Raw genomic sequence first — 20,440 nt, 5'->3', positions numbered from 1 at the left:
ATACACTATCCAGTAAAAATGGTGTTATCCCAGATTTCAAGCTATTATACAAAGCTACAGTAATCAAACAGTATGGTAATTGCATAAAAACAGACACATAGGTCAATGGAACAGACTACAGAGCCCAGAAATGAACTTGCTCAATCAATTTATGACAAAGGAGCCAAGGGTATACGATGGGAAAATAGTAGCTTCTTCAATAAACAGTGTCAGGAAAAACGGAGAGTCACACATGAAAAAATGAAAATGGACCATTATCTTATACCATACACAAAAAATAAACTCAAATTGATTAAACATTTGAATGGAAAACCTAAAACCATAAAATTTATAGAAGAAAAACGTAGGTGGTTAACTCCTCGAGACTTGCCTTAGTGATTATTTTTTGGATTTGACACCAAATGCAAAGGCAACAAAAACAAAAATACACCCATGGGACTTTATCAAACTGAAAAGCTTTTGCACAGCAAAATTTAAAAAAAATCAACAAAATGAAAGGTAATTTACTAAATAGGAGAAAATATTTGCAAATCATATATCTGGCAAATGGTTACTATCAAAAAATACATTTTTAAAACCTCATTAAACTCAAATAAAATAGCCCAACAAACTGATTTAAAAATGGGCAAAAGATGTGACTAGACAGTTTCTAAAGAAGACATATAGACTGCCAACAGATGCATGCAAAGTTACTCAGTTAACCAACAGGGAAATATAAATCAAAATATAAATGAGATATATAATATAAATCAAAACTTCAATGAGATATTATACCTGTAAGAATAGCTATTATCAAAGAGATAAGAGATAACAAATGCTGGCAAGGCTGTGGAGAAAAGGGAAACCTTGTACACTGTTGTCAGAAACATAATTTGGTACACTCACTTTGGAAAAGAGTATAAAAGTTCCTCAAAAATTAAACATATATCATATGACCCAGCAATCTCACTTCTGGGTATTTATGCAAAGAAAATAAAAACACTATATACATATTTTTCTTTTTTACATATATACACCTCCATGTTCATTGCAACAGTATTTACAATAGCCTAGATATGGAAACAACCTAAATGTACATCAAGGGATGAACAAGCAAAGAAAATGTGCATGTTCTCTCTCTAATATTATATATATGCATATACTATTCTATAATATATATATAAATATTATCTGGCCATAAAAGAGAATGAAATCTTGCAATTTGTGACAACATGAATGGACTCAAAGGCATTACACTAAGTGAAATAAGTCAGAGAAAGACAACTACAAAGTGATCTCACTTATATATAGAATCTAAAAGCAAACAAACAAAAGGTGGTTGCTAGAGGCTGGCTGGTTGGGAGTAGATGAAATGGGTGAAAGGAGTCAAAGGGTACAAACTACCAATAATAAAATAAATAAGTCACAGGACATAATGTTCAGCATGGAGACTATACTTAATAATTACTGTACTGCATACTTGAATGCTGCTAAAAATAAAAGGCAGATATTAAAGGTTCTCATCACAGAAGAACAGTTCAAGATGGCTGTGCAGAAGGACACACATTTGTCTCCTCCTGCAAGAGCACCAAAATTGTAGCTAGCTGTTCAGCAACCACTGACAGGAGCATGCTGGAACCCACCAAAAAAAAAAAAAGATACCCTATGTCCAAAGACAAAGAAGCCACAGAGATAGGAGGAGGCGTGGAATCACAATAAAACCAAATCCTATACCCGCTGGGTGGGTGACCCATAGACTTGAGAACAATAATACCAAAGAAATTCTCGCACTGGTGTCAAGGTTCTGAACCCCACATTAGGCTTCCCAGCCTGGGGATCCAACAAAGGGACTGGGAATCCCCAGGAAATCTGCTGTGAGGGCTAGCAGGTTTTGATTATAGGACTTTAGGAGGACTGGGAGAAACAGAGATTCCAGTTTTGGTGGGCACAAACAAAATTTTACATGCACAAAGACCCAGAGGAGAGGAGCAGTGACCCTACAGGGAACTGAACCAAAGCTGCCTGCTAGTGTTGGAAGGCCTCCTATGGAGGTGTGGGTTGGCAGTGGCTCATCACAGGACGGGGGCACTGGAAGATGCCCTTTGGCATAAACCCTCTTGGAGTTCACCATTAACCCAACCATAGAGCCCATAGACCCCAGGGCTGGGTCAGGCCAAACAACTACCAGGAAGGGATGCAACCCCACCCATCAGTAGATAACTGTATTAAAGCTTTATTTGAGCAAAGCCCTGCCCACCACAGCAAGACCCAGTTTTTCCCATTGCCAGTCCCTCCCATCAGGAAGCTTACATAAGCCTCTTAGCCTCATCCATCAGAGGGCAGAGAGAAGCAAGAGGAAGCACTGTCTTATAGCAGCTAAAACAAAAACCATATTACAGAAAGTTAATCATGATGAAAAAGCAGAAAGTTATGCCCCAGATGAAGGGACAAGATAACTGCCTCACCCCCTCCCCGCAAATTAAATGAAGCAGAGACAGGCAACTTCCAGAAAAAGAACTCAGAATAATAATAATGAAGATGATCTAGGATCTCGGAAAAGAATGGAGGCAAAGATTGAGAAGATGCAAGAAATGTTTACCAAAGACCTAGAAGAACTAAAGAACAAACAGAGATGAATAATACACTAGAAGGAATCCACAGCAGAGTAACTGAGGCAGAAGAACAGATAAATGACCTGGAGGACAGAATGGTGGAAATCACTGCCACAGAACAGAATACAGAAAAAAGAATGAGAAGAAATGAAGACAGCCTACGAGACCTCTGGGACAACATTAAATGCACCAACATTCGCATTACAGGGGTCCCAGAAGGAGAAGAGAGAGAGAAAGGACATAAGAAAATAATTGAAGAGATAATAGCTGAAAACTTGCCTTAATATGGGAAAGGAAATAGTCAACCAAGTCCAGGAAGCACAGTGAGTCCCAGGCAGGATAAACCCAAGGAGGAACACACTGAGACACATAGTAATCAAACTGACAAAAATTAAAAACAAAGATAAAATATTAAAAGCAACAACAGAAAAACAACAGATAACAGCCAAGGAAACTCCCATCAGGCTATCAGCTGAATTCTCAACAGAAACTCTGCAAGCCAGAAGGGAAGGGTATGGTATGTTTAGAGTGATGAAAGGGAAGAACCTACAACTAAGAATACTCTGCCCAGCAAGACCCTTCTTCAGATTTAACAGAGAAATCAAAAGCTTTCCAGACAAGCAAAAGTGAAAAGAATTCAGCACCATCAAACCAGCTTTACAATTGATGCTAAAGGAACTTCTCTAGGCAGGAAACACAAGAGAAGGAAAAGACCCACAGAAAATAAACCCAAAACAATTAAGAAAACAGTAACAGGATCACACATATCAATCATTACCTTAAATGCAAGTGGATTAAATGCACCAACCAAAAGACACAGACTGGCTGGGTGGATGAAAACATGTGCATGTATGTACTTCCACTTACCACATCAGTCTGCTTAACAAACACCCAAACACCCAAGTTGTATGTAATTATTTTATACTGTTAAGTTAATCATATTCCCATTATGGCTTGCAATTGTAATTATCTTTTATTTTTTGTCTGGCCATTGATTGTGAAAACTGATAAGCATATTTTACCATTGTGGTTATGTAACTATTACTCATTTACTATCATTGTATCATGATTGGTCAACAGAAAAATAATAGAACTCTGTATCACCAAAACTAGGATCTAACAGAAAAACCTGTAATCACTTTCTAAAATCCAGATGCATTTCAGAATTATCTTGAAACTTTTGGGGGAAAAAAAAATGCTCAGGTATTGCTTTTTTTCTCCAGATCTACAGATATGTTTCTAATGAGTAGTCATGTTTAAAAACAACTGGACTATCTGGTGATCTTTTACTTTTATCTAGTTTGTTTCACTTTTTCTATTTCATATGCAGTGCTCCCATTTCATTTATGTTTTCCAATCTCTCCATCTCTCCTTTTTTTTTAATGTTCTTTCTCATGCTATCAAGTGTAGTAAAAAAGCTTTTGTGTGTATATATATATATGTATAATATATATATTTTGGAAAACTTAGGAATTTTTGCCTAACTAAACATACTATGACATTTTGATTCCACTTGTTTAACTCAGTTGAATAGAATGCCAGATTTCTAATTAAAAAACAGATATGCAACAAGCAACAAAGGTTTACTGTATAGCATAGGGAACTACAGTCAATATCCTGTGATAACCTATGATGGACAATAATTTCAAAAATAATATGTACATTTGTATAACTGAATCATCTTGCTGTGTACTTGAAACATTGTAAATCAACTATACTTCAATAAAATATATTTTTTTTAAAAAAAGGTTCTCATCACAAGGAAAAAAGATTCTGTAATTATGTATGGTAATAGATATTAAGTAGACTCATTGTGGTGATCATTTCACAATACATACAAATACTGAATCATGCTGTATACCTAAAACCAATATAACATTGTATGTCAATTATACCTCAATTAAAAAAATCTTAAAGCATTTACCCAGTAAAAAAACATTTTTAAGGTGTTTGAGAATATAAGTCACTTACCTAAAGCTGTAATCATCTTTGTCTTCATATGATTTAATTTGTGCTGAAACAGACTTAGATCGTACTTCTTGCTGATCTCTCTAAATAAAACAAAGGTAAGTCATAAAGAAAAAAACCTCACAAAACTAGGATATATTCAAGTGCCTTTCTGATCATTAATCATTTCAGAATTGTCCACAATTTCCATAAAATCAAAGCACAGAATTCTAAAAGCTATGGTATCAAAATAAGGTCTGTAACTATGTAGTTTCACCTTTCATTCATTCTTGGTTAGGAAAGTCACTCTAAGGGAAAATTGTAAGAATGTTAATGCCTCTAAATGATCTTAGCTGACTTCTTCCCAATTATATTAGGGCTTCCATCTTGCGTAACATGCAAAAGAAGTAAGGTTCACAAGAAATGAAAACATAAATCCATTTAATGGATAGAAAAATTTGTCTCAAATCAGACAAACTTCAATGTTACAATGACCACACAGAAATTAAAGTGCTAAAAATGAAGCAATAAGAGTGAAAGCTTTTGAAGATGATGTATCAGTATGAAAGTAAGAAACAAAAATTCAATATGGCAAGAGTTATATCCATGAGAGGACTAATGTATTTGATCAGAATACATAATGAATCCCTCATTCTACTATAAAGTGGGGTTTCTTTGTTCAAATTATTTTCTGGCTCTTCAGAACAGACACAAACAAAAGATGTAATAAAGTATTTATTTTTAAATAAAATATTTAATTACAAATGCAACTAACAAATCTTTAACCATTATCTCCATCTATTACCTGAAATGTTATGTTCCTATGCTAACAAACAATGATGGTTCTGTCTAAGGTATTAAAATATTAGCTATTCTTCAGTGACACCCATCAACTCTAAAGTGAGATGGGGATGGGGTTTAAATGAGAGAGAATTATAACTGAATTAAAACAAAAAATGAAACAAGCTTGAAAGCAGCTCTAAGGAGTACTATTACAGCCTATCAATTAGGATATTTATTCCTCTAAGGAATACTACTATATCCTATCATTAATAATGGGAATGCTGATGCTTAGGGAGGGGTATTTAAAGAAAGAATAACCAATTTGGTAGTTAGAATGGGGCAAATATCCTTATATTGTCTAGTAATATAGCCTCAAAACATTTTCCTGACTATAAATTTGACTATGGACTAGCCCTAAGAATTTGAGTTACATCTAACTGCAGAGTTTAAGAAACAGATTACCATCTAAGCATTAGTGATAATTGTTATCCTTTATTCAACTTCTGTCCAGAAACCGTATCCTTACTGAATTACTAGTACTAATTCAATAGCTACTCACAAACATTAATCTTAAAATAGTAGGAAATATTAATGTAGCTACTATTAGATGACTGGAATATCAAAATGGAGAACACTTTTTCAGTAGCTTTTAGAAAATGTGTGCTTCTCAAAAACATATATATGCATATATACACATACCTATGTATATACTGATTTTCAATTTATAATAATTCACTGAATTGAAAATTTATGCTTTGGCACTTTTTTGTATGTATGCTATACATCAAATTAAAAAGCTAAAAAACTAACACCCACATGGAAATACTAATAATTGTACATTTACTTACTATTACTTCCTCAGCTTGTCGAACCAGATCAGCTGTTTTTGCCTCTAATTCTGCATTTAAACGTCTAAAAGCAGAAAATAATTTAATAGCTGTGATACACTGAAGACTCTAACACAAAGCTAAAGAAACTGAATTTCAATAACTACACTTCAGTTAAGTCAACAAATGCCAAAACATACACATGACATTTTTACTTAAAAATTAATATAACTATTAGAAAGGTTATTTCCAAATTCCCATGATTCCTTCTTCTTTGTAGTGGAAATTCAAATGGTGTAAATATTGGTCTCTCCATATACTAGTAAAAATATTTCATTACAAGTGCAACTAACATTGCCCTTACTTCAAGTAGAATGATTTATTTGGAAAGAATAAACTGGGTGGGTTCACCTCAGTTTCACTCTTCATGTTCTTGGGATTCTGAGGGGCCTCACTCAGTTATATACTTCAGTATAAGCTTCATCAGAAATACAGGCAATTCCTTTGACCTAAACCTGCCATTTCTCTTTCTTCCATCTATTTGGAATATAGCAAAGAACAGGAATACTATTTGGTCCCATTAAGACTGTAAGAATACCAATGTCATTGAAGGAAACTGTTTTGAAAGGAAAAACTGCCCATAATCCTACCACCATTATCAGATGATTTTTAGTATTCCCTTCTAATTATCATCTGTAAGCACATACACAATATTGTACTGTTTCCCCATAACAATATAGATGGAATATATTTACCTGTATATAAGTTTTAAAATTAATGCCTTAAATGGCTATAAAATACGCTGAAGAGTTGAATTTAACATAGTGTACTAAACTGTTCCTCTTGTTAGTTCATCTCTGTTTTAAAAGTTAACATTATAATAAACATCTTCAAAAGCATATAACTTCTCAGTTCTATTCATAGGTCACATTTCTAGATGATGTAGGCTCTTCTGAAGTTTTATGAAGAAAATATGCAAAACAATTTTTTAAATGACATATCTTGTGATTTTAGATACGTAATTCGAGTATGCACACCAGTGACGACTCCCACTCCAAGAAGAAAAAAAATCAGTATCATATCCCTTCTTAAAACAGTCTGATGTTTCAAGAAGTATTTTTACACCCTAGGATGAGTTAATCAGAAGAAATAATATCTAACACAGTCCAAAGTTGTATTCAAGATGGCTTTATCTGATTTTCCACACTTCCCTAACAAGAACCATGAGAGGTTTCTGGTCAACACAGTAGACTGAGGTAACTCAAAAGACTACTCTTCTGCTCCAAAACCCATAGAAATCCTGGATAAACTGTAATAAAGGAAATGTTGCTAAACTTAAACTCAGGCAAAGAAAACACCCTGGCACTAAAAATATAGCAGTAACTCAAAGTGAGAGCAGTCAACAGGAACAGAAGCCAAAACAGCTTAACAGCTAGAAACCAATGCACTTGAGGGAGTCATAAAGGGCTACACCTGTGAACCAGACTACAAAACCGCTGCCCATAACCTTAGGTGAACGGAGATGGAACTAAAGCCATGTGTGGGAAAGATTCTCCTACGAGTAATCAGAGCACACAGAAGTGTATTCCAAGTTCATCTTACCCAGATGGTATAGGGACACTAGGCCAAAACTTTAATATAGAAAGTTGGCTTAGAACCAGTGAAAACTGATAAGCTAATAAACTGAAATGCAAAACCACCCTTAGGAATATTTAGTCATCTAGAACAAATGCAACTCTCTCAGAAAGCAAATTCTACTAAAGATGCCTTCACAAAGATAATAAATTGCATTAAAAAATAAGTTTCCAGGATGGATAATCAACAGATACAAACAAAATCTGCACCAAAAGACCTGGAGATGATAAAACCACCTAAGAATTTTAAATAGTACTTTTCAATAAGAAAGAAAAAAAAGAATAGAAACCATTAGGCAAGAACCAAGCATTGTAAACATATATTCAAAAAAACACTGAATTTGGAAAACAACCAAACAGAAATTACATAATGAAAATACAGTCAATGTAAATAAAACTCAAATGCAATGGATAAGTTGAACAACAGAATGAAGAGAGAATGGATGAATTAGAAGATATGAGAAAATTACCAACAAAAAGGTACAGAGAAACAAAAAGATAAAAATGCAAGAGAGAGTTTAACATCTATTCGAGACAGACAGTAAGACAAAGATAGATTATAGCAACCTAATAGACACTGCAGAATAAAATCCCAGAAAAGGAGGAAATGCCAAAATTTAAAGAGATACACTGAGTATAATCTAAAGGAAGTGTGATACATCCCTTTCTGCTCTTTCTCTGGATTGTCCTAGCTATTAGGGGTCTTTTGTGTACCTATACAAATTTTAAAGTCATCTGTTCTAGTTCTGTTTTAAAAAAACATCTCACTGGTATTTTGATAGGACTGCAATGAATCCACAGACTAGTTTCAGTACTATGGTCATTTTAACAATATTAATTCTACTAATCTATGAATACAATGTATCTTTCACCCTCTTTGTGTTGTCTTGATTTTCTTTCATCAGTGTCTTATAGTTTTCTGAGTACAGATCTTTTACCTCCTTAGATTTATTCCTAAGTATTTTATTATTTTGATGCAATCATAAATGGGATTCTTTCCTCAATTTCTATTTCTGATAAATTGCTTTTAGTGTACAGTGGTGGTTGGTGGTTTAGTTGCTAAGTCATGTCTGACTCTGGTGACCACATGAGCTGTGCCAACCAGGTTCCTCTATCCATGGGATTTCCCAGGCAAGGATACTATTGTGGGTTGCCATTTCCTTCTCCAAGGAATCTTCTCGACCCAGGGATCAAACCTGGGTCTCCTGCATTGCAGGCAGTCTCTTGCATTGCAGGTGGATTCTTTTACCAACTGAGCCACCAGGGAAATGAGTATTAATTTTGTATTCTGCAACTCTACTGAATTCACTGATGAGCTGTACTAGCTTTCTGGTGGCATCATTAGGATTTTCTATGTATAGTATCCTGTCAGCAAACAATGACAGTTTTAATTCTTCCTTTCCAGTTAGATTCCTTTTCTTTTTTTCCTTCTCTGATTGCCATGGCTAGGACTTTCAATACTATACTGAATTAAAGCGGTAAGCGTGAGCATCCTGATCTTAGACAAAAATGCTTGTTCCTGATCTTAGATAAAATGTTTTTAGCTTTTCACCACCAAGTACTATGTTAGCTATGAGCTTATACGTGTGTGTTAGTCACTCAGTCATGTCCAACTCTGCAACTCCATGGACTGTAGCCTGCCAAGCTCCTCGTCCATGGAAGTCTCCAAGCAAGAATGGTGGGGAGGGTTGCCACATCTTTCTTCAGAGGATCTTCCCGACCTAGGAATTGAACCTGGGTCTCCTGTATTGTAGACAGTTTCCTTACCATTTGAGCTACCTGGGAAGCCCATGAGCTTATATATGGACTTCATTATGTTGAAATATATTCCCTCTACACAAACATTGTGGAGAAGGAAATGGCAACCCACTCCAGTATTCTTGCCTGGAGAATCCCATGGACGAAGGGCTACAGTCCATGGGGTTGCAAAGAGACACGACTGAGAGACTAACACACACACACACAAACACTGAGGAGAGGAGAGTTTTTATCATAAATGGATGTTGAGTTCTGTCAAATGCTTTTTTTGCATTTGATCATATGATCTATTCAGATAAGCATATGATTTTTATTCTCCTTTTGTTAATGTGTGTATCACATTGATAGATTTCCAGATATTGAACCACCCTTGCCCCCCAGGATAATACTCACTTGATCACAGTGTATGATCCTCTTAATAAATTACTGGATTCAGTTTGCTAATATATTATTGAGGATTTTACATTGATGTTCATCAATGATATTGGCCTATAATTTTTTTTTTGTAATATCTTTGTATAGTTTTAGTATCAAGGTGATGCTGGCCTCATTCAATGAGTTCAGAAGTGTTCCTCACTCTGCAACTTTTTGGAATTGTTTTAGGATAGGCATAAACTCTTTTTTAAATGTTTGGTAGAACTGTTATTATTCTTTTTGGTTTGATCCATAGATATTATACTACAAAGCTACAGCAGGTGAAACAGTATGGTACTGGAACAAAAGCAGACACATAGATCAATGGAGCAGAATGGTGAGCCCAGAAACAAACCTACACTTACGTGGGTAACTGTGACAAAGCAGACAAAAATACACAGTGAAGAAAAGACAGTCTTTCAGTAAGTCATGCTGGGAAGATGGGCTGCTACATTTAAAAGAATAAAATAAGAACTTTTTTCACATCATTTACAAAAATAAACTCAAAATGGATTAAAGACCTAAATGTAAGACCACAAACCATAAAACCTGAGAAGAAAACATAGGTAGACTATTCTTTGACATAAATCACAACAATAGTTTTTGGATCTGTCTCCTAAGAAAATAAAATACATACATACCTGCACAGGGCCTAATTAAACTTGAAAGGGGAAAAAAAGGAAAGGAAATCACTGACAAAATGAAAAGATATCTACCGAATGGAAGAAAATATCTGCAAATGATATGAGTAACAAGGGTTTAATATTCAAAATATATAAATAGCTAAAACTATTCAATACTAAAAACAAAACAAAACAAATAATCTGGTTTAAAAATGGGAAGAAAACCTGAAAAGGCATTTTCCTAAAGAAGAATATAGATGGCCAATGGGCACATGTAAAGCACAACACTGTTAATCATTAGAGAAATGTAAAGCAAAGCTACAGTATGATCTCATACCTGTCAGAATGGCTATTATCAAAAAGACCACAAATAACAAATGTTGGCAAGAATGTGGAGAAAAGGGAACTCTCCTACACTGCTGGTGGGAATATAAATTGGTGCAGCCACTGTGGAAAACAGTATGGCAATTTCTCAAAAAATTGAAGCTATAACTACCATATGACCCAGTAATTACCCTCTTGGATATATATCCAACAAAAATGAAAGCACTACTTTGAAAAAATATATGCACTCCCATGTTCATAGCAGCATTTACAAGAGCCAAGATATAGAAGCAACCTACATGTTCATCAACAGATGAATGGATAAAGAAGATGTGGCATAAAAATACATACATACACACAAGGATATACTGTTCAGTTATGAAAAAAATGAAATTTTGCCATTTGCAACAACATGGATGGACCTGGAGGGTATTCTGGTTAGTGAAACACGTCACAGAGAAAAACAAATACTGTGTGTTATTACTTATCAGAAATCTAAAAAATAATGAATGAATATAACAGAATAGAAACAGATCCACATACATGGAGAACAAACTAATGGTTACCAATGGGAAAAGGGAAGAAGAAAGGCATATGATAGTGGTAAAGAATTAAGATATACAAACTACTGTGTATGAAATAAATAAGACACAAGGATGTATGGGCTTCTCAGCTGGAGCCAGTGGTAAAGAACCCACCGGCCAATGCAGGAGATGACGTAAGAGACATGGGTTAGATCCCTAGGTGAGGAAGATCCCCTGGAGGAGAGCACAGCAACCCACTCAAGTAGTCTTGCCTGGAGAATCCCATGGACAGGGGAGCCCAGGAGGCTACAGTCCATAGGGTCGCACAGAGTCAGATATGACTTAGTACAAACACACAAAGATATACTGTACAACACAGGAAATACAGCTGTTATTTGACAATAATTTTACATGGAATAAATTTACAAAAGTTTTGAATCACTATGCTATACACCTAAACTAGTATAATACTGTAAACCAAGTAGACCTCAATAAAACAAAAACAAAAATTATTTGAAACCTGACGAATACAGCAAGAGACATAAAACAAAAGACACTACTTTTTATAAAAAGAAATAATGCTGAGAATTTTCCAGAAATGAATAATTACAGAGATCCCAGACAGGATCAAGAACACAAATCCACAGCTGTACACACTGGGTAAAACTGCATAACTTCAAAGACAAGGAGAATATTCTTTAAATTACACACCAAACATTTAAAAAGAAGAGAGAAAAATAGTCTACCAGCATGATTATCTTAGAAGCTGACAGCAGATGGTTTATCAATATCTCTAGATTACAATGGTACCTTTGGACAACCAAATGGTACTTTTAATGAACTGTCAGGAGGTGGGGTGCGAGGACTAGCCATTTCAAGTTCTATATTCAGCTAAACTATCTTTGAAGAATAAATGTGAAGTAAAATTTTCAGGTAAGACTGGTGAATTTAAGACTCAGATTTTCACATAGAAAAGTAATGAATGCTCTATGCTTCAGAAAAAAGGAAACTCAACTTAGAAAAAAAGAAAGGAATCATGATGCAAAGAAATGACAAAACATGATAAATTAGCACAGAATATGAAAATAACAGGTAGGGGTATTCAAAGCAAAGGGGAAGTAACTATTATTTAACTTGCAAACAAGGGAAACCAAGTTAAACTATTCTGAGGTCTTTCCAAAACAATAAAGGGAAAATAAAGATATAATGAAAACTCATTCAACCAATAAACAACAGAAAAGAACCAAAGAAAAGGCACAAATAGAAAACAAAACATAAGATGACCAAAACAACTTCAAATCAACAAACAATATACCATAAATTCACTTATTAGAAGGCAGAAATTATCAGAGAGTATAAAAGAAATGTACTTAATAAGGCTAAATGACATACAAAGTTTGAAAATAAAAGAATGAAAAAGATGTAAAGACACTACAAATAATTAAAGGAATTATTCAAGAGGTTTTAAATAAAATGATATAACCCCCAAACAAAAACGGACACAATTAAAAGAAATTTTTAAGTTATAATTATAGCTGATTTTAGTACACCTCTGACAGAAGCCAATACAGCTACTGGAGAAAAAAATGTTGAGGATACCGCTGCTATGGACAGCAAAAGTAATTAGCTTGATCTAAGTTATTAGTCAACAAATAGTAAATACACTTTCTATCAAAGAATACACTGAATATTCACAAAAATTCCACACATACCTGGTCACAACTAAGTTTCAAAACGCCTTTGAAAATAAATGATACATACATTCTCTGACCACAGTACAATTAAAAATTTTAAATAACAAAAATAAAACAAAAAAACAGATGCTTGGCAATTACAAAAACACACTAAAATAAACACTATGAAAATCATAAAATATTCAAAACTAAATAATCAGAAAGAATAGAAATATCAAAACAGACCTTGAAATACAGATTAGCTATGGTTGCAAAGAAATATTAAATGTATTAAATTTAAATGCAAAAATTTAAATGAATTAAAAAATTAGAAAACTTAAAAAAGAAAAACTAAATCCACAATTAGAAGAAAAAGAAACTATAAAGATAAGGCTAATGAAAAAAATTTTAAATCACACAGAAAATTAGCAATAAAACCAAAAGTTAATTCTCTGAAAAGACCAATAAAACATATACACCTCCCATTAAGACTGACAGGAAAGGTCCCAAAAGAAGATATATATTAAGTTACAGATATAGTCAAGACTTAAAATATAAGAGCATAATTAGAATAAATGTATGTTAATACACATACATGAAATGGACAGTTTTCTAGAAAACTAGCAAATAACCAAAATTTATTCTGGAAGCAATAATTATTAAAAAAACAATTCACAGAATAACAAAAAAAAAACAGCTCAAACTAGACTCAGTTTCACAATTTTAATCATAGGGTAGATGATCTCTGATTACAAGAAGCTTCCAAGAACAGAATAAAACAAAAAAGGAAAGCTACTCAGTTTATTTTATAATAATGATATCAAAATCAGAAAGGCAAAGAACTAGAAAAAAATGTAGGACCAATTTCACTTTGTTTATAGATGAAATAAAATATCTACATAAAATTAAAGCAATCTAATCCAGGGGCCTTTCAAAGAAAACAATAAACCTGTCTTTGTAGTTCAGTATGTTAAAACATTAAATGAAGGGGTGAAACAATTTTTATCACCTACATAAATTTGGGGGGGGGAACTTTGTTAAAATTTAACATTCATTCAAAATACAAAAAAGGATATAATATTGTCAATGCGAGAGAACTGGGTTCGATCCCTGGCTGGGGAAGATACCCTGGAGAAGGGAAAAGCTACCCACTCCAGTATTCTGGCCTGGAGAATTCCATGGACAAAGAGTCGGTCACGACTGAGCGGCTTTCACCTCACTTCACATCCTAGACTGAAAAACAAAGAATTAATGGAAACTGTGTCCTTAAGCCTGGTAAAAAAATATTTAGTCAAAACTCTACAGCATGATGGGAATGTAAACTGATACAGCTATTATGGAACACAGTATGAGATTCCTTAAAAACTAGCTAGGCATAAATCTAGTTATTGAAAATAGTACGGAGAGTAAGAAACTAGGAATAAACCTTATGACCCAGGAATACCACTACTGGACATACAACCTAAGAAAACCACAATTCCAAAAGACACACATACCCCAATGTTCACTGCAGCAATATTTACAACAGCCAGGGCATGGAAGCAACCTAAATGTCCATCAACAGATAAATGGATTAGGAAGTTGTGGTACATTTATACAGTGTAATATTGCTCAGCCATAGAAAGGAATGAATCTGACATAGTTGTAGTGAGGTGCATGAACCTGGAGCCTCTTATGCAGAGGAAGAGAAAAACAAGGAAGAGAAAAAACAAGTATTGCATATTAATGCATATACATGTAATCTAGAAAAACAATACTGGTAAATCTATTAGAGAATGGACTTGGGGACACAGCAGAGGAAGGTTAGGGTGGGACAAATTGAGAAAGTAGCATTGACATATATACACTATCATACACTAAAATAGTGAGGAAGCTGGTAAATAACATAGGGAGCCCAGCCTGGAGCTCTGTGATGACCTAGAGCAGTGGGGTGTGGGGACAGGAGGGCGGCTAAGGAGGGACGATATATATATTTAATTATGACTGATTCACATTGTTGAACAGCAGAAACCAAGGCAAAATTATAAAGCAATTTTCCACCAATTAAAAAATAAAATTTTCAAAACATGGATAACCAACAAGGATCTAATCTACTGTACAGCACAAGAAACTCTATTCGATGTTATGTGGCACTCTGGACGGAAGGGGAGTTTGGGGGAGAATGGATACATGTACATATATGGAAGAGTCCCTTTGCTGTCCACCCGAAACTATCACAACATTGTGTGCTGGGGACTTCCCAGGTGGCACAGTAGCGAAGCATCTGCCTGACAATGCAGGAGACCCAAAAGACATGGGTTCGATCTCTGGGGTGGGAAGATCCTCTGAAGTAGGAAAGGGCAACCCACTCCCAGTATTCTTTGTTTTTTTTTTCTTTTTTCTGTATTTATTTTCAAACTTTAAACTTTTTATTTGTATTAGAGTATGGCCAATTAACAATGTTGTGGTAGTTTCAGGTGAACAGTGAAAGGGCTCAGCCATACATATATGTATCCATTCTCCCTCAAACCCCCCTCCCATCCAGGGTGGCACATAACACTGAGCAGAGTTCCATGTTGGTTATCCATTTTAAATATAGCTGTGTGTACATGATCTTCCCAGACTCCCTTAAACTATCCCTTTCCCCTGGCAACCATAAATTCATTTTTAAGTCTGTGAATCTTTCTGTTTTGTAAGTAAGTGCATTGTATCATTTCTTTTAAGATTCTACACATAAGGGATGTCATACGATATCTCTCCTTCTCTGACTTACTTCACTCAATATGACACTCATCCATTTTGCTGCAAATGGCATTATTTCCTTTTTAACGGCCAAGTAATATTCCACTGTATATATGTACCACACCTTTAACCATTTCTCTGTTGATGGACATTTAGATTGCTTCCATGTCTTGGCTATTGTAAACGGTGCTGTAATGAACACTGTGGTATGTGTATCCTTTCGGGTGTTTTTCTCCAGATATATGCACAAGAGTGGGATTGTAGAGTCATATGGTAGGACATACAGATGGCTAATAAGCACATGGAAAGACGTTCAACATCACTAGTTATTAGAGAAATGAAAATCAAAACTACAATGAGAAATCACCTCATACCAGTCAGAATGGCTATCATCAAAAAATCCACAAATATCAAATACTGGAGAGAGTGTGGAGAGAAGGGGATTCTCCTACACTGTTACATGGTACAACCACTATGGAGAACAGTGAGGTTACTTTAAAAAAACAAACAAAAAAAAAAAACTGCTCCAGTATTCTTGCCTGGAAAATTCCATGGACAGAGGAGCCTGACGGGTTACAGTCCATGAGGTCCCAAAGAGTTGGACACAACTAAGCAACTGAGCACAGCACATACAGCACAAAACCGATACGGCTGATACTGCTGTCCACCTGAAACTATTACAACATTGTGGATCAGCTATACTCCAGTATAAAATAAAAAAAAATTTTTTTAATTCTACAGCAAATCTCAATTGTAGTGATAAATTATTAAATGCAGACTAATGAAAATCATAACTAAGATGATAATGCTTACCACCACTTTTTCTATTCCATATTATACTGGAGGTTCTAATCAGATCAAGAAAAAAGATGCAGAAGAAATTGTAAAGCAACAAAACTATCACAATTTGCATATGATATAACCATCTTTACAAAAAGCTCAGAGCACTCTGCAAAATAGGAGAATTCTGCAGTGCTGACACTCTTGACAAATGTAGGTGTAGGATCAATATACAAAAAATCAGTAATGTTTCTATACATACAACCAATTAGAAAATGTGGTAGAAAAAAAGCCATTCATTATAACAACAAAACTATAAAGTACCTTGAAAAGAATATTTAAGACTTTATGTAGTAATATGAGAAAATATTATTAATGGACACCAAAAATAGAGATATATCATATCCATGGAAAGGCAGATTCAATAACATAAAGATATCAGTTCTCTGCAAATTAATCTATATGTCCAATTTAGTTGGCATTTAGCAGCAAGAAGTTTGGGGGAAGGCTTGCCCTGCAAGCTATCAAGGTTAATTAAAGGTTAATTAAAACAGATGCCACATGATCTTCCTATTTAGCTTTCTCATTTTATAATACAAGCACATGGCTTGGAATATCTATTCATTTGAGTGATCAGCATATTCCTTGGTTTACTATCTCATATAGTGATTATTTCCTCCAGCTATTTGACAAGAGCTGATTGTGAAAGATTCTAGATTGGGATCCCTGGAAAGTGCTGTCTTCGGTTAATTAAAACAAAATATGCTTAAAACCAAGAAAACATGTACCAAAATACCGAGTTATGATCTTATATTCTTGCCTATAAAGATGGCCAAACATTTCACCTTTATGCATAGTGCTGAGTGATCCACAAACTTCAAGCAGTGCCTGGGAGCTACTTTGTTCAAACACCTCAGCATCGCACACCTCAGAGTATGTAGAACAAGTAACAAAAGGGAGCCTTTACTGCAAAACTTCTGCTAAAACAGAATATAGATGTCTGACTTTAAGCAGGACTATAGCCTTAACGAGAGGCTTCCCAGGTGGTTCAGTGGTAAAGAATCTGTCTGCAACATAGGAGACACAGATTTCCATCCCTGGGTTGGGAAGATCCCCTGGAGAAAGAAATGGCAAGCTACTCCAGTATAATGTTTAGGGAAGTCTATGGACAGAGGAGTTGGGAAGGCTACAGTCTACCGGGGGTGCAAAAGAGACAAGACTTAGCAACTCAACATTAGCCTTAATGAAGGGCCAGGTGCAAAATATACTTCGAAATAACCAGGTGAATTAACCTAATACATGTATTTAGTGCTATGTGGTGCACTGTAATGAAAACAAATGTTTTGGGTTTAGCTGACTCAGAACTGTTAATGAACAACAGATCCATTGATTAAGTACACTGTTACTAGAAATAATAGGCCCATTTTATCAAACAGTGGAAGATGATTATGTTTCTACATGCTATGAAAAGCTAACATGTCTAGTTTATCTAAGTACAGTACACTTCAGTTTTAACTCTAAACATGCTTTCATTTTAGGTACAGATCATTTGGTAACTACGTTTAACCATCTGAGGAATTGCTGGGATGTTTTGCAAGTTTTAAATTACATTACTTTAATTAAAAAGAAAGTAAACTTTTAAAATATAATTTTTTTGGTAAGGCTATATATAAGGGCAAATAAAAGACATGGTCTGTGACCTCGTGGAACTCAGTCCAGCCCAGAAAACAGACACAAAGTACACTAACAAATGAATTTACTGTAACAAGTTACGCTAATAGCAAAGAAAATTTAATCAGACAATAAAAGAGTAATAGAAAGCCTATTTATCATAGTCCAAAAAGGCCCCTCTGGTAGAAAAAAACAAAAGAGGTCAAGATTACACAAGAGGTAGAAGCCAAGTGTGACAGAGCTTTTGAAGTGCAACTGGAAACCACTGCAAAGTTTTAGGCAAGGGAGAGACAAGATCAAATTAACAAGATTACTGACATCTGCATGGCAACTGGGGGATGAAGAGTGGGGTGGTCCAAGAGTGAAAACACGTGTTGTCAGGATATTTGTAATTTCATTGAGAATAGGTTAAGAAAGGAAACCCTTCCAACCCCACCGAAGGTGGATAAGACTGACAATTCCAAATGCCCTGAGAAACATGCTTTGAGTTTAGAAACCAAACATAAAAGAAATTTACATACGTAAACTCTAGGAACTTGAAATTAAGTGGAATTCATTTAACTAGAAACTGAACCATTCGCTGGCAATTCGCGCTATCCAAACTACTCCTAGACATATCACCTTGCTGACGAACAGGTTTATTTATTTGGGTAAAATTTTCTCCCACTTCCAACACCTACGAGGACGCAGCTCAAGTTAAAGAGAAAAGATAAAGGGCAAATAAATGGGCTGAGAAGAAAATGCTGGACGATGAACGGTCTCAAAGATCCAGTCACCAGTAAAAGTACTTGTAAGCAGCCTCATTTAGGTGAAAGAAGAAAAACCTGAACCGCCGAAGTTCTTACTTATATTCTTCCTCCTTGGCGAGGAGGTCCCGCCGAGGCGTGGCAAGTTGCTGAATGCGTGGCGGGAGCGGAGTCTCTGAAACGCCCGGTCTCTGTAAAAGAGGCAGACACTTTCAGAACCAAAGTTCAATGAATTTTGGTGTCCTCAGGACGCCGAAACCTAGCTGCTACTCAGGAGAGTCTAGTCGAACTAACCTTTAAACTTCTCCCGGCCATCTTCCGCGGCCGCGACGCCGTTACCGAGGCAACGACGCACTTTCCCGCGAGAGTTACCACAACCCCGGCGGCCTTCCAGCTCAGGGCACGATTGGGACCACGCCCCAACTCTTGGCAGAACACAGCGCGAGCTTAGGACCGGGCTGAGACCTGGGGAGTGTGCGCTGCTGTTTTGTACCCGATTTGGGGTAAACGCTAACCGCAGTCTTGCAGGAACTGAAGAAGCCAAAGTCGTGGACTGATTTATACAATAGAAAAGACTAGAGATCTCTTCAAGAAAATTAGAGATACCAAGGGAACATTTCATGCAAAGATGGGCTCGATAAAGGACAGAAATGGTATGGACCTAACAGGAGCAGAAGATATTAAGAAGAGGTAGCAAGAATACACAGAAGAACTGTACAAAAGATCTTCACAACCCAGATTTTCACGATGGTGTGATTACTCACCTAGAGCCAGACATCCTGGAATGTGAAGTCAAGTGGGGTTTAGGAAGTATCACTAGGAACAAAGCTAGTGGAGGTGATGGAATAGTGGAGGAGATGGAATTCCAGTTGAGCTATTTCAAATCCTGAAAGATGATGCTGTGAAAGTGCTGCACTCAATATTCCAGGAAACTTGGAATAAGCACTGGCCACAGGACTGGGAAAGGCCAGTTTTCATTCCAATCCCTAAGAAAAGCAATGCCAAAGAATGCTCAAACTACAGCACAACTGCACTGATCTCACACACTAGTAAAATAATGCTCAAAATTCTCCAAGCCAGGCTTCAACAATATGTGAACGGTGAACTTCCAGATGTTCAAGCTGGTTTCAAAAAAGGCAGAGGAAACAGAGATCAAACTGCCAACATCCGTTGGCATCATAGAAAGCGCATGAGCGTTCCAGAAAAACATCTATTTCTGCTTTATTGACTATGCCAAAGCCTTTGACTGTGTGGATCACAATAAACTGTGGAAATTTTTGAATGAGATGGGAATACCAGACCACCTGACCTGCCTCTTGAGAAATCTGTCTGCGGTATGCAGATCAGGAAGCAAGTTAGAACTGTACAGACTCGTTCCAAATAGGAAAAGGAGTACATCAAGGCTGTATACGCCACCATGCTTA

General features: G+C 35.7%; 1 protein-coding gene across 2 annotated transcripts in view; it reads right to left on the bottom strand.

The window, feature by feature from the left end:
- TEX9 (testis expressed 9) overlaps positions 1–19,364 on the bottom strand; it is an 89,260-nt gene extending 69,896 nt beyond the window's left edge. For both annotated transcript variants that reach the window (XM_005685729.3, XM_013967115.2), the window contains exons 1-4: positions 19,311–19,364; positions 19,116–19,207; positions 6,170–6,233; positions 4,563–4,642 (exon numbers count right to left, since the gene is read on the bottom strand). In XM_005685729.3, coding sequence (XP_005685786.1) covers positions 4,563–4,642; positions 6,170–6,233; positions 19,116–19,207; positions 19,311–19,331 — 257 coding nt within the window. In that variant the 5' untranslated portion in view covers positions 19,332–19,364. The remainder of the gene's footprint in view (positions 1–4,562; positions 4,643–6,169; positions 6,234–19,115; positions 19,208–19,310) is intronic.

This window comes from Capra hircus, chromosome 10, assembly GCF_001704415.2.
Source record: "Capra hircus breed San Clemente chromosome 10, ASM170441v1, whole genome shotgun sequence".
NCBI lineage: Eukaryota > Metazoa > Chordata > Mammalia > Artiodactyla > Bovidae > Capra > Capra hircus.
This window is presented reverse-complemented; position numbering and strand designations above follow the sequence as displayed.